This window comes from Rhamphochromis sp. 'chilingali' (genome assembly GCF_963969265.1).
Source record: "Rhamphochromis sp. 'chilingali' genome assembly, chromosome: 9".
NCBI lineage: Eukaryota > Metazoa > Chordata > Actinopteri > Cichliformes > Cichlidae > Rhamphochromis > Rhamphochromis sp. 'chilingali'.
In genome coordinates this window covers 24,287,874-24,303,577 of record NC_137936.1, presented here as the reverse complement: position 1 = coordinate 24,303,577, position 15,704 = coordinate 24,287,874, and the positions used below count along the sequence as shown (strand labels likewise).

The 15,704-nt window shown below is 38.9% G+C and overlaps 1 protein-coding gene across 1 annotated transcript; it reads left to right on the top strand.

Annotated features, from left to right (window-relative positions):
• Nucleotides 1-360: 360 nt before the first annotated feature.
• camkva (CaM kinase-like vesicle-associated a) lies at nucleotides 361-15,259 on the top strand (the record flags this gene model as incomplete). Its single annotated transcript, XM_080891646.1, has 11 exons — nucleotides 361-497; nucleotides 8,234-8,370; nucleotides 9,103-9,234; nucleotides 10,471-10,545; nucleotides 10,682-10,820; nucleotides 10,972-11,092; nucleotides 11,199-11,274; nucleotides 11,394-11,530; nucleotides 13,722-13,800; nucleotides 13,911-13,998; nucleotides 14,978-15,259. The coding sequence occupies exons 2-11, from the start codon at nucleotides 8,276-8,278 to the stop codon at nucleotides 15,257-15,259; spliced, it is 1,224 nt and encodes a 407-aa protein (XP_080747772.1). The 5' UTR covers nucleotides 361-497; nucleotides 8,234-8,275.
• Between the last annotated feature and the right edge of the window lie 445 nt (nucleotides 15,260-15,704).

Genomic DNA, 15,704 nt, shown 5'->3' with positions numbered 1-15,704 from the left:
AAGGTAGGCTGCACCCTTCTTTCTTCAGGGATGAAAGAAATCTAATGAAAGGAAATGGCCATTTAAAATGGAATTACTTCCAGTCTTCCTCGTGGAAGTAGCAACGAGATTTTCGTTCTATTAAAAAAGAAGCTTTTTTTTCCCTGTTCCTCCAAGCCCCATTTTGAGACATCTCCCTAAATATACTTTGCTTTCAAAACATAATTGATGCAGTGGTGCACGTATATAGTGCTCCAAACACTGCTACACAGTGGGTCGCACTCGCGCGCACACACGCTTCCCCTCCTTTCTGCATCATAGTCCGCGGTTACCATCAAACGTTCACGTAATACTCCCGTGAATACGCTGACTTGTTGGAAACGCTCGAGTATCTTATATCTCTGTGATAGCACGCTGGGACATCAGTGGATGCATCCAAAGAAAAGTGAAGCCGCAGTCAAATACTCGAATATTACGCAAAGACTTGGATTACCGAGTACCAGTTGACTTCGTTGAAGGTAAGTGAGTACAGTTTGCGTAATTTGGATTAGTGTCATAAGACTGCAAAACACTGAAAACAAAAACGATAAGTGAAATTGTTGAGGGATGTTCTCCGAGGTTTATTTATTCAGTAACGCGAATGACCGTCTTTGATACCAAAACACAACACAGCCGAGATGTTTTGAAAACTTTTGGAGGAATTAAACATTTTGGTAGGAATAGCAGACATTCTCACGTGATTTCAGAAAACAGCAGGATCGGTGACATCGGACGAACCTGTGCTAAGCGCATTTTTTGAGCTATGCATAAACTGTTAAACCTGCATGAGCTACTGGGCTGTCAGTGTATTCCTATAGGAAGACTAATAACGGTGAAATCGGTTTTGCTGCCGATGGCAAGTTTGCATATACTCTTCATTATCATAACTTAATTCAAAATCTAAAATTTTGAAGCGGTAGTTCATAGACTTGCTCAAACTGCGCTCCAGATTTACATAAGGCGTCTTCTCCCTGCACTCAGACTGCAGTACTTCTTCAGTTCACATTTTAACAGTCTCGCGGTGTCCATGCCTCCTTGTCATTATTTGTCATCTTTTCACAGCCAGCGAGCTTACAATCCCCACTTACTTTGGCCACCACTTCTTACACCCCAGAAGGAGGGAGAGTGCTTTGACGTTTTGAACACTTTCCCAGAAGAAGCACAACAGTCCAAGTGACTGTCTCCTAGAATAAACCATTTTTAAAAAAGAAAGCCATAAGGGTGCCCTTGTATACCTGTAGTGGCTCTTGAAAGGATTGCAGTGACGTGTCATTTTAGTCATTACGGATTTGGATCAATTACACAGCATTAAAGGAGTGGGAATTTGTAATTAGCGCACAGAAGTTTGGAAAACCTGGTGCAGAAAACAAGAGACGTGATACAATGATACAGTGATAAGAGATGCTGTGTTTAAATGCAGAATTTGGAAATGCATATTAGAATGTGCATGTATGAATATCCAGTATTTACATATATTTACAAACAGAGATGTAGACACACCACACTCTGCTTTGGTGGTTCTTCTTTCCAAGAAACAGTAAAAGATTCATCACTGAGAAGAGTGTGGAAAGGGCTTACCTGAAGAGAGCTGTGGTTTTCAGTTCATGTAGCAAGCTATACACTGAATTTAATATTTCTATGCAGTGGTGCATTCCAGTAGGTTAAAGTAGCTGTCTGATAACTGGGTCATACACCGCTCTGGTATAGTGTCAGAGTATTGTGGTGAACAAGCTTCAGTATCTTTCTCGATTAATTACCTCGGTTAATATTTTTGAAGTTTCGTTCTGTAAACTCTTTTAATAGAGTTTCGGACACATGAAGTGGCAGTGGTTTTGGGGAGTAATGCCAGTGAGAGCACAGACAGCTGTTCTGTACAGACGGTGCCACAATGCATACTGTAGCTCTTGGAAACCATGGCAACAAAACAACATCAGAAGAAAGTGGTAAGATGAGCCAGTGATGCTTCAGAAAAGAGTTGAATGGTACGAGTCAGTGCATTGCACAAGCAAGCACAAAAAAGGACTGATTCATACTCAACAATTTTCTCCACCTCACTGGACCTGCCGTTCGAGGAGGGGTGGGGTTGGGTGGGTTGGGACAAAACAAACACTTTTCTTTCGCCTGTGTTCATTTCTGCCTTAATGTGTCGGAAAATGAAAAATGTAAATGTGTGCTTTGCATTCACAGCTAGCAAGAGGGACATTTTTATCATAAATGAAGCATTACAAGCTATAAAATTTGGCTCAGATATTATCACTGCCATCTGCCCCCTGTCACCAAGCAGTTTCCTTTGAAGAGCCTCAGCTGTGGCCAAATCCACAGCTCTGGCCTGCTGCCACTGTCTCACATGGCTTTGACAAACAATCCAATTCCAAAATAGCAGCAAGAAACATTTATTTAAAAATGAATATATAAATAAATAAGGAATAAATAAGGACGCTTGTAGTCATGTCTGTAAAATGTCACGGGCAAACCTAACAACAAAAGCACAGTAAAAGAAAAAAAATGTTCTCCAGACCCCCCCAAAAAAAGGTTTATGTTCTTCCAAACTGCCTTCAGAGGTTGTCAGTTGTTACCTCCTACACAAACACACCCATTACATTATGAAGTATGCGTACTAGTGGTCTACTAGAACATAAAACAAGTAAACAAGGCAACGACAGTAAATAGTATCCGTAAAATGAACGTCTGCTTTGGGGAAAATCGGTACGCATCATCCAGTTTCCATCACAGTTGTTCAACATGACTCAGCATATCAATTATGCTGCTTAGAAGACCAAAAGAGACAAAGCTTTATTACAGTGAAACAACATGCAGTTATAAGATGGATTATAAATACAATGTCACTGCAGGAACATTGAACATATAATGTCTTAGTATTTTAGGGTTTATTAGATAATAGTTTATTTAATAAAGCAAAATGAGTGAAGCATAACGCATAAAAACACATGAAATTACTTCATGTACATATTCATGATGCCAATTCATTAAATTACAAAAAAAAAAAAGACAATTGCAAGCTGAAATCAGTAAATTCATGAAATCTAATTTTTATTTAGGATGTTTTTAAAATTAAAATTTATAAACTTCTGGCATTGTGTTGAACTCAGTATTTTAACACATAAAATAAAATATCCAAATCTTTTCCACCCAGCTCCACAGTCATACTTTTTTTTACTTACTGAATGCAGATGATGGTTATTATTTTTAGCCATATTTAAACTTAACACGTTCATGCCATTCAGGCACTGCAGCCTAGGTGAGACTGCTTAAAAACACTGATTATTTTAAAATTCTGATACATTGCTGTCATTTTTAACTGCTAGAATATAATGCATAATGCAAATTTCCAGGCTTTTTTTTCTTCTCAAACTCACATCAGCATGAGCAGAACAAAAACGCAGACATGCCTCATCCCTCAAAGATTTTATTTTGAATCATAATAGTCCCCTAAGGTTAGGCAGTGTTGTGCAACTGCTGGAACGCAATGTGAAAAAGTGCCATCCATCCTCATTAATCTTATTCTTCAAAATTAGACCAGTGGTAGGCAGCTGAGATGTGCCCTAGGATGATATTTACAGACAAAGGCTTATATTTTAGTACCCTTTGTGGCAGGACCATGTCCAGTTGGTAATGTGTTCCAGATGTATGTAATTTATTTTCCTTAATAAAGGGTCAGTGGGAGCATTATGCGACTGCAGCTCTATGGCTCAGTGTACTCACAGTTTCATTTTTGTAACATACATACATTTCATCCCACTGTCACTATCAATAAAACAAATGCAACTCCAGCTAGTGAATAACAACAACAAAGTCAATGAAAAGGACAGAGACCTAAACACAAATTGCTTCTTGGTTTCTTGTCAGATATTATACATCACATTCAAGTTCAGGGGGATCATTTTTTCTTTTTCTTTATACATTTTTGACCTTTTTGTTCACTTTTGTTTAAATCCCATTTCAGCATAGAAATGGGAGTTTTTTGTGTTTGGTTTCTAATGTTGCAAAACCTCTGTAAAAAAAAAGATGTCTATTCAAACCCCACGCATCACGACTGTCAGCTTTGTAGGCTGTATATTAAAGTTGTTATTACTGAAAACAAAATAACCTGAGCTACTACTTTATGCTACCAATCAGCAGCTGGACAGTGACATCTTTTTTTTTATTTTTTATTAATTTGTTTTCTAATCACACCGTTCTGCCTTTGTCATTATTCACCAAGGGTGTCGCTAGTTATATTTTTCTTTTTTTAAGTTGAGCTCAGCGACTTAATTTGAGACATAATTTACATCCCCATTACTGAAGAGCACTTCATTCAGCTCTTTCAAAAAGCATAGATAAAAGACCCCTGACTCAGCAATAGTCAAGTGTCTTCTATCTTTTTTTTTCTGTCTTCTGCTGAAGAACTGCTTCTTATCTCAAAGATTGCTTTGAAAGGGGAAAAACATGTGCACACAAAATTCTGCCCAACTTGCCATATTTCTGTTTATTGTTTGCTGAGCCGTCCTGTGACTCAAGCTTATGAGAACAGGTGTAGGGATCTGTGATTCATTGTGAGGTCTGATAATTGTATTAACTGGTCTGACATCCGCCTTACCTTCTAATTCTGCTTGGCATTCATGATATTGTCTGTCTTTCTGCGGTAGCTATTGTCTGTGTGGTGAGAAACAGAGGCCATGAGATAAAATGCGTGTTTCTTAAAACTCTGGTCAGACCTTACTAAATATGCTTGCGGCCTAGTTTTTGTTCAAGCCCTTTTATAAGTGAGGGTAAATAAGATCATGAATTCTGGTTGAATAAACACAAACAATGAAAGTAAAATGTGTGCGTTTGTGTCCTCACGTACGTAGTATGTTTTCTTCCGTTGGTCTAAATGAGCCTTACAGGACTGGTGTATGTATAATGAAAAGAAATTATTCTGATACCCAGACAACAGAGTTGTATCAATCTGAGTGAGAGAAAATGCTAATGGTGAGTCTGGGTATTATTCTTGTCAGATTGATGCAGAGGATGTGATTTAGCTTGGGCATATCTTTCAAACGCTCCCATACTCTAGAAGTGAAAGCTCGCCCCTTTAGGACAGAGGAGAGCCACGCTGTTGTGTTCTGCATTTTCACCAGGCAAATGGTAAACTGAAGTATGGAATTGTTTAGGCTAGAGCTCTGCAGGAGGAGATGGATCGCGTGCTTTTAGTTTGCAGCACTCTCGGTCTTTCACTCACCCCCCCAGGAAACATCTCCTGCTTGTGCACACTGAAGAAAAAACACAACCTTGAGTAAAGTCTGGGATGGACTTAAATAACAAAAAAGTAATGGCTGAAAAGAAGAGACTTGATCCCTTTGGCTACTCCAAGTTGACCCCCACCTTCACTTTAGCGTGCTCAAAATAAAAGTGGCCTGTTTGTAGTCAAAGAGTGGGTGGATTACTTTTTACCACATAAGTAACAGTGACTTAGAAATGCTGGTAACTTGCATAATGTGTCCGCATTCCTATTCACACACAATTACATAGCTCTTAAATTAATAATAGTTGTACTGTAACTACCTACTGCATTGCTTACCCTAGTACTAATGATATGAACCTCATGCGTCAAAGATTTTACAGTACATACAGGTAGAGATAGAAGATGTGTAAAAAATGCAATAAAGGTCATCTGCTGAAGTCTAATAAAGGATGCTGCATTTTAGAATTGTTATCAATTTGTTTACTGAAAGAGCACTTTGCAAACACAAAATCCAAGCGATAAAGAAGTTGGAAACTGTGTCTTTCCACTAAACCACTAAATAGCCTTATGGTGACATATTAACCTGACTTGTGTCATTTCTTAGATTGCTTAAAAAGAAGCTAAAATTTGGAATATCGCTAGAAAAGATAAGGCGTTCAGATACTGCAGCGTCACTATCTCCCATAGATGTCTTTGGAGAGTCTCCTTGAGAACATTTGGTCACCTATACCATCCCAGTGTCTTCGACTCGAGGGTGCTATCTTGATTCACAATTACTCTTAAGCAATACATTGTTAAAAAGTGCACTGAAAGAACATCTTCTTAAAATATGTTACACCTTGCTGTACTACAGATATTACTGGATGCAGCAGCCGGGAGAAATCTTTATCTCTGGTCTTGACTGAGGCTATCACTCAACACCTCAGTCAGAATTTTTGTACTCCCACTCTTCTGCACTGGCTGCTACTTCCATTGTAAGGCCTGCCAAAAAAATAGTCTGTTATCCACACACAGATCCTATGTCATCAGTAATTTTAGCTGGCAGTTGTGGACTTGTTCAGCCGCATCAGCTCAGGTTATCAGAATTTAAAGTTATGTGTAATTTCAAAGCAAAGTTTGAGTTCTAACCTAGAATTGAAACCAGAAGCCCAGCTGGTAAACACTTTGACCACCAGCTGCTTGCACTGATCTCACAAGACAGAAAGTCTCTAAGCAAAGTAGATAACTAATTCAAAGCAAAGGCGAGACACAAAATGCCGTTGCTCTGAGAACACGTTATAGCAAATGATCCAGTGTTAGATCACTCTGTGTCCATAAAAGTGCTCCAATTTTCATGATGAAAAAAAAGCAGCGGGGTTATGTAGCCAGGCTGTGAAATTGGCATAGAAACCTGTTAGAGGAATTCATGTGGGTGAATTTAATTTATTGGGCTTTTTGTGGCATACAGTTGGAAATGTCATCCTGCATGCAGTCATTTATCCTACAGTTAAGGATTTATGTTGTTATGTATTTGTAAGCTCTGTTATTTTGGTCATTAGAGAGACCAGTGCACTCAAAGTGTTTTGTATTTATGAAAGCTGTAGGTTATTTATGATGTATGATTGACATATTTAGTAAAAGTTTTTTCCCATATACTGAAAATTCTCATATTTATGTTGTTTATCTTACAACATATCGAGATTTGTGTTATAGAAAATTAATTGGTGGTTCAGAACCTGGGATTTCTGCAGAACTGAGTTAAATAAAACCTGCATGAAAATACACTGGCAATCTGTCCAGGCTGTACCCAGGATTTCAGCTTTTCACTCTTTCGTCCTGTAACATCTCTGATGGGCTCCAATCAGTCAATCGCCACCCATGCATGGATGGATGGATCACATACATGATGTGTGTGGAAGCTGTTGTTCACGGAACATGGAGAACTAATACACATTGTTGGAACCTGTCAGTGTTTTGACTCAAACCATAAAATCGCTGTATAAATCACAGACTATATTATTAGAGTCTAAATTGTTTTACATTACTCTGTTGGTGTCCTTGGGAAGATTGACCAAAAAAGATAAGCATTTAATAAATTATCCTATGTGATTTCACATTTTCCAGCATTATAATATTTGTCTGACACACAGTTACGTATTCGAACGAAGGCACTGAACTTCTTTTTGGGAAGCCATGTGGCTTACACTGCATGTTATTCATTAGTTTTGTGATCATAAACTACCACTTATTTTGTTGTAGTACAGTACTTGGACAATAATATTATTCTCTAATAGATTTTCTCGTATATTTTCTTAATTCTTATAATTGAATTCTTCCTACTGGTTGACAGTGAACATGTACGGGTTTATATGTTAATATTGTGGTGTTTTCTCTTGTTATTTCAAAGCCAACAGGGCAACAGCTTTTCCAAATTTTAAGCAGTTTAGCATACAAAAGCAGAAAAAATGTCAGCTGTTGCACAAGGTCAGATCCACCTGAATATTCTTTACTGCAGAAAACAGACAAATGAAAGCTGCTGCTCCTGCAGTACAGGGCTGACTCACTGCAGGATGGAAAGAAGCACGCTTGCTGGTCTCACTGAGTTCCCCGAAGAAGATTACTGAAATTTTAAATTTTTATGTTGTGTTTCTCTTGTGGTAATTTGAAATAATTTGCTCCCACAAGCTCAATTATGCCTGCCTAGTCTCAGATGTACAACCAAAAAGATTCCAGAGAAAGAGAGTTTTGCTTCCTGCAAATGTGTGCACTGATTTACTGCATTTACTCATTTAATGCTAAACGCATCGCTGAGAAACCATTCCCCCTATTTCTTTTAGGGTCATTAATGAAACAGTTTATTTCGTTCTCAAGTAATTTTTAGCACAGCTTTTAAAACTCGTGTGCAATAATGTTGTTTACAGTATTTAGCAAATACTATGTACTATGCCGTTATCTTTCAAAACAAAGCTATACTCATATGTTATCTCTTCACTTATTACCCATCGTTGGCAGGTTGTGTTGGCAAGATATTCCCCGGCTAGGGCACGAGCTGCCATGCCATTTGGCTGTTTGACACTCGGGGAGAAGAAGGATTACAACAGTCCCTCAGAGGTGACCGACAAGTATGACCTCGGACAAATTGTTAAATCGTGAGTAAATTTTTCCCTATCTGAATGCTGACAAGTGTGTACATAGTAGGGATGGATCGATCCGATATCGCGTATCGGTATCGCTCCGATACTGACGTAAATTACTGGATCGGATATCGGAGAGAAATAAAAAATGTAATCTGATCCATTAAATATCACAAAAGCACCTCACAAAATTTGCGACATGGCATAACTCAGCTCAGAACCTTAGCACGTCGGAGCAGTATGCCTCACGTGATAGAGCGGCTGTGGCGTGCGAGACCTGTCGGCGGTCTGATTGAGCATTTGGAGCCTCGCTACGTGCTGCCAAACCGGCATTTCATCTCCAAGAAAGTTATCCCAGAGAGAAGTAAAGCAAGTGTGTAAGTTCATCTCTGAATGTTTGTAAAGCATTCCCACGTTAAGCTTAACAACCGATATTTGGAGCGACTGCCTCTTCTCTCCCCTCCCTCTCCTGTTGCTACTTCAATCATGAAACTGATCAATGATCAGCTGATCAGCTTTTCTGTCGCGAGTCCGTCTCTCTTGTTTGTTTTTGGCCCACAAACAGTTTTATTCATTAAAAAAATACACTGTATCGGATTCATATCAGTATCGGCAGATATCCAAATTTATGATATCGGTATCTGTATCGGACATAAAAAAGTGGTATCATGCCATCTCTAGTACAGACTTCTGAGGAATTTGACTCATAATATGATATATGTTTGCTTTTTTTCCATATTGACACAGAGAGGAGTTTTGTGAGATATTCCGGGCGAAGGACCGGAACACCTTAAAGATGTACACATGCAAAAAGTTCCACAAAAAGGATGGAAGGAAAGTCAGGAAAGCTGCCAAGAATGAGATTAAGATCTTGAAGATGTAAGTAAAGTATGGCGCTGCTCATTTCAGAGCTTTAGGGGTGTGGAAGCCACCTGGCAGTGAAGCAAAGCTGATGTGAAATGACCATTTATCTCTGAGTTCAGCCAAAAATACCAAAAAGGAGGCATTGTGGTGAAAAAGCCAAAATATTCAAGTTTGGTATATTGCAAAAGTGACAAACAGAGTAAAGTCAAGTAAAGTCAGATTGCAAGTTTCATACATATTTGTTTTTGCTTAAAGGATAAGTCCGGTGATGTTCAAAATTTACTTACCATCTACCAAGCTGAGAAGTAAACTCCTTAATTTATCCTTTTAATATATATTTATTTTGCAGCCAAATTATGACTTATGCCTTTTTAACATATTGAAAATCTGCTAAAAAAAAGAAAAGAAAAGAAAAAGAAGAAGAAGAAGAAAAAGAGAGATCAGTGAGCATAACTATTGCAGTAGATGGCATGGCATTACCATAAACATGGGTTTATCCCACATGGACTGCTTTCGTAAATGTTTATTAGAGCACAAGAGGTGCAGCTTAAATCTAGTGTTTACTGATGAGTAAAAAAACAAAACTACTGCTCATCACTTTAAAAAAATAAAATAAAAGTAGTGTGTTAGCTGTGCTTTAAGATGAGGTCTTCATTAGTGACAAATGGGTATTGGACCTGACAAAATTAGAACTAAAAACATTTTTGGTCAGGATTTTTTCATTGGGTCTCCCACCATTCTTATCCTGTAAAACGTTATTTTTAAAAGCCTGAGATTCTATGACACGTAACATTCGGTGGGCCTATTGTGATGTCTAAGGACTCAATTGTCACATTTGCATGAAAAATAATACATAATAAAGGTCAACATACCAGCAACTGACAAGAAATTATAATAACAATCAGCATACTTGGTCCCAAATCAGTTTAATAAGGAATTCATTAGATGTTGATTATTTATGAACCCAGAACTGACATATTATTGTGGTGATTTGTCATTGCTTGACTAAGGCCTGCACTGTTTTAGTTGGTGTTCTAAAAATTCACCCTCTGATGAGCTAGACCGTGGTGATGCCATGCTGGCAGTTTTTGACGTAATGGAAAAAACTGCCTGTTGCAGTTACACAGCTTTACCTTGTTTTATGCTCTTGTTTTACAGAGTACCACTGAGATTTTGTTATCCTTTCTGACTCAGTTATTTCTCATGTAACCTCACCTACGTCACTGCATCTTTCTCCTGTTCCCTTCAAAGGGTAAAACATCACAACATCCTTCAGCTGGTTGACGCCTTCGAAACAAAGAAAGAGTACTTTATTTTCCTGGAGCTGTGAGTACTTTTGGGGCATTTGTTGCTCACTGTACCTCTTCAACTCTCACAAAAGAAACGATTTATTGAATCTGTGAAATGTTTTAGAGTATTATCAAAAAGTGACGTACTAAATCTAGGTGTCCTTTTTTGCCAGTGCTACAGGCAGAGAGGTCTTTGACTGGATCTTAGATCAAGGCTACTACTCAGAGAGGGACACCAGCAATGTTATGAGGCAGGTGTTGGAAGCTGTAGCTTACCTGCACTCTCTGAAAATCGTCCACAGAAACCTTAAGGTACTGCACTGCTGACACCTAGTGAAAAACAACAGCATGTCATCACTGGCTAAATAAATTACTGTATGCAGGGACCACCTTGTAATAAGGTTGCATTCATTAAGATCATATGCTTTCTATGATACAAACAAACTTTCATTTCCTTAACCAGCTGGAGAACTTGGTCTACTTTAATCGCTTGAAGCACTCCAAAATTGTTATCAGCGACTTCCAGTTGGCAAAACTGGAAAATGGACTCATTAAAGATCCATGTGGGACTCCTGAATATCTTGGTGAGTAAAATCAGTTCAGATCAATAAAATTCATCTTGTACTGCTTTAGTTTTTAACTATAAAGTGCAAACCTGCCAAAATACTTAAAACCTGTTTTTGCTGCTAGCCCCTGAAGTGGTGGCGAGACAGAGATATGGAAGACCTGTGGACTGCTGGGCCATAGGTGTGATCATGTATATACTGTAAGTGGCTCATAATGTGCTTAGAGTATCTTGTATTACAAGTTTTGTTTTGTTTTCTTAAGTTAGAGTTTTGTGGAAGAAAGTCTTATTCTTTTATCCTCATTTTTCTACCTCATTAGTTTGTCTGGGAACCCTCCTTTTTATGATGATGCTGAAGAAGATGACTCTGATAATCGTGATAAGAATCTTTTCCTAAAGATTTTGTCAGGGGATTATGAATTTGATTCCCCATACTGGGATGATATTTCAGACTCTGGTAAGAGACACTCAATGTATTTGACTGTACAACCTTGTTTATAAAATTTTTAAAAAAAAGTTGAGATGCTGTGTAAAATGTAGGAAAAAAAACAGAATGCAAACAAATAACCAAACAAAAAATCCTGTATGTTCTCACTTAGGGATCAGGACCATTATTTACCTCAGCCTCAGACAGCAGCAGGCATATACAGTGGGGCAAAAAAGTATTTAGTCAGCCACCGATTGTGCAAGTTCCCCCACTTAAAATGATGACAGAGGTCAGTAATTTGCACCAGAGGTACACTTCAACTGTGAGAGACAGAATGTGAAAAAAAAATCCATGAATTCACATGGTAGGATTTGTAAAGAATTTATTCGTAAATCAGGGTGGAAAATAAGTATTTGGTCACCTCAAACAAGGAAAATCTCTGGCTCTCACAGACCTGTAACGTCTTCTGTAAGAAGCTTTTCTGTCCCCCACTCGTTACCTGTATGAATGGCACCTGTTTGAACCCATCATCTGTATAAAAGACACCTGTCCACAGCCTCAAACAGTCAGACTCCAAACGCCGCCATGGCCAAGACCAAAGAGCTTTCGAAGGACACCAGGAAAAGTATTGTAGACCTGCACCAGACTGGGAAGAGTGAATCTACAATAGGCAAGCAGCTTGGTGTGAAAAAATCAACTGTGGGAGCAATCATCAGAAAATGGAAGACATACAAGACCACTGATAATCTCCCTCGATCTGGGGCTCCACGCAAGATCTCATCCCGTGGGGTCAAAATGATCATGAGAACGGTGAGCAAAGATCCCAGAACCACACGGGGGGACCTGGTGAATGACCTGCAGAGAGCTGGGACCAAAGTAACAAAGGTCACCATCAGTAACACACTACAACGGCAGGGAATCAAATCCCGCAGTGCCAGACGTGTTCCGCTGCTGAAGCCAGTGCATGTCCAGACCCGTCTGAAGTTTGCCAGAGAGCACATGGATGATACAGCAGAGGATTGGGAGAATGTCATGTGGTCAGATGAAACCAAAGTAGAACTTTTTGGTATAAACTCAACTCGTCGTGTTTGGAGGAAGAAGAATACAGAGTTGCATCCCAAGAACACCATACCTACTGTGAAGCATGGGGGTGGAAACATCATGCTATGGGGCTGTTTTTCTGCCAAGGGGACAGGACGACTGATCCGTGTTAAGGACAGAATGAATGGGGCCATGTATCGTGAGATTTTGAGCCAAAACCTCCTTCCATCAGTGAGAACTTTGAAGATGAAACGAGGCTGGGTCTTCCAACATGACAATGATCCAAAACACACCGCCCGGGCAACAAAGGAGTGGCTCCGTAAGAAGCATTTGAAAGTCCTGGAGTGGCCTAGCCAGTCTCCAGACCTCAACCCCATAGAAAATCTGTGGCGGGAGTTGAAAGTCCGTGTTGCTCGGCGACAGCCCCACAACATCACTGCTCTCGAGAAGATCTGCATGGAGGAATGGGCCAAAATACCAGCTACTGTGTGTGCAAACCTGGTAAAGACCTATAGTAAACGTTTGACCTCTGTTATTGCCAACAAAGGTTATGTTACAAAGTATTGAGTTGTATTTTTGTTATTGACCAAACACTTATTTTCCACCCTGATTTACGAATAAATTCTTTACAAATCCTACCATGTGGATTCATGGATTTTTTTTTTTCACATTCTGACTCTCACAGTTGAAGTGTACCTCTGGTGCAAATTACTGACCTCTGTCATCATTTTAGGTGGGGGAACTTGCACAATCGGTGGCTGACTAAATACTTTTTTGCCCCACTGTATATGCAAACCTCAAAACTCAGCACTGTCTAAATATTTTTGAACATACTGCCATAAAGATGTTAGACAATGGACAGAATCCAGCAGTGTGACTCTGTACTAAAAGAGTCAGTAGCAATCACATGACTCGAATCAGACTAGTTTACTACAGCTGTCTCAAACTGCTACATCCGGCTGGTCTCTCTAAAACACATCCTGAGTTGAGATGTTCAGGTCATCTGCACTCAAGTGATATGTAAACCATATGAATTCACACAACTCCTTATCTTTTTTGGAAACAAGGTTGCATGTATGTGTGTCTGCAATAGGCAGATTGCAAATGATGTGTCCAAGGTATAAATATTTTTTTATATTATTTCTTGTTTGTTTGTTTATTTTATTTGTATTTTTTACAGCCAAAAGCTTAGTGGCATCTTTAATGGAAGTGGACCAAGATCAGCGATTGACGGCACAAGAAGCCATAGCCCATGAATGGTAAAGAACCAAAATCAAATGTAAACAGTACCATGAATACAAGTTAAATTATGAAGTTGATGAATAGATTGGCACTGGAGGAAAATCTCTCTTTTGTTACTTATTTTCAGGATTTCTGGCAATGCTGCCTCAGATAAGAACATCAAGGATGGCGTTTGTGCACAAATTGAAAAGAACTTTGCCAAAGCCAAGTGGAAGGTAGTCCTTCATATGAAGTATACATCATTAAATTAATGCTGTAATGTAATTACATAATTAATGTAATGTTTAGTGTATTACATACATACGTTATATTCAGTTGTGGCCCAGGATCCAACTAGCAGGCTATATCTAGTTGTATAAATTGTCTAAAACATATTTCTTTATCCATAAAATGACTCTTATTTGACTCTGTTTCTTAGAATAGACACACTTTGATAGTACCTGCTTGCTTTCAAACTGTTGGTTGTAGCATTTAAATAATGCTCAGTTGGTACCAAGGGGCCCAAAGTGCCAAGAAAATTACCGCAGACTGTTAAACCACCAACGGCAACCTGAATTGTTTACACAAGGAAGAATGCTTTAATGTTGTTTACACAAAATTATGAACCTACAATCAAACAGGCCACTTTTTCCTAATCTTCTATTGTCCAATGTTGATAAGCCTTGTGAAAAATGTATCCTCGGTTTCCTGTTTTTAGCTGAGCGGCGTGGCACATGGTGTGGTCTTCAGCTGCTCTGTAGCCCATGTCGTTCAAGTTTTGATGTGCATTCAAGACTTGAGTTACTGGTTCCCAGTATTGCTCAGTGGATCAGAATCAGAATGGCATTTATTCCAAAGTTTGTACACAAATTAGGGATATTTTTTGGTGTCATGGTCCAAAAAAAGGGTGATTATATATTATATCTTATATTGTATTATAAATACACACAATATAAATATATATAAAGTACCTACAGATATTAGAATACATCTTGTATGTAGGTAGAGCACAATGCACAAAAGGATATTGCCTACATGTCTAAATACATGAAGATACTGTCATGTGATTGATTTTTGCATTAATGAGTAGTTGAACAGTTGTGCCTAATGAAGTGGCTAGTGATGTTGCCAATGATGAGCACAAGTGAAAAGATGGACTAATGTATTTCCTTGTATGTAATCATCTTATATGAACTACATTTTCGTTACTCACAGAAAGCTGTTAGAGTGACTACTCTCATGAAGAGACTTCGAGCATCTGAGCAGGGCGATTCTGGGGCCACGGGGGCTCCAGCTGACCCCAACGCACCAAGCGGTGCTCCTGCTCCTCCAGCAGGTGGCAGCGACGGCGTTGCCGCCAACATGAAAGGTGGTTGCAGCGAAAAGGCTCCGGAAACACAGACTGCACTCTCCCTGCTCAGTGCAGCCAGACAGGAAGAGCAGGCAAGGTGCAATGGTGATGTTCCTCAAATGTTGCCACAGAGAAAAGGAGACTAGACCTCAGTCAAACACGTAAGGAGGAGCAACAATCCCATGTGCAGTACAGCCAATAAATCTGGCATCATGATATTGTGTCTTTGCCGTCTAAGTTTACCCCCAGTTTGCAGAATTAATCCACAACAACTCACTTTCATCCTTTTGCATTATGTAATGACTAGTCTTTTCAATAGTGTTCGCCACTCTCCCTTGTTTTGTTGCAAAGTAGGTCTTCTGTTGTGTTTGTTTTCCTTGAGAACTATAAAAAACTCACAGCGTAGTTTAGTGAAATTAACTCAACTTTATTCAACCTGCCACTGTATATAGATATATTTGTCTTTGTTTTGGCAAATTGCTACTTTAGCTTCAGAACTTAAAATCCTGAGTTTATATCTTGTGGCCTAAAATTATGAGTTGGTAATTTAACGATACTAAGGTTTATTTCAAAATAAATATATAGAGTTGT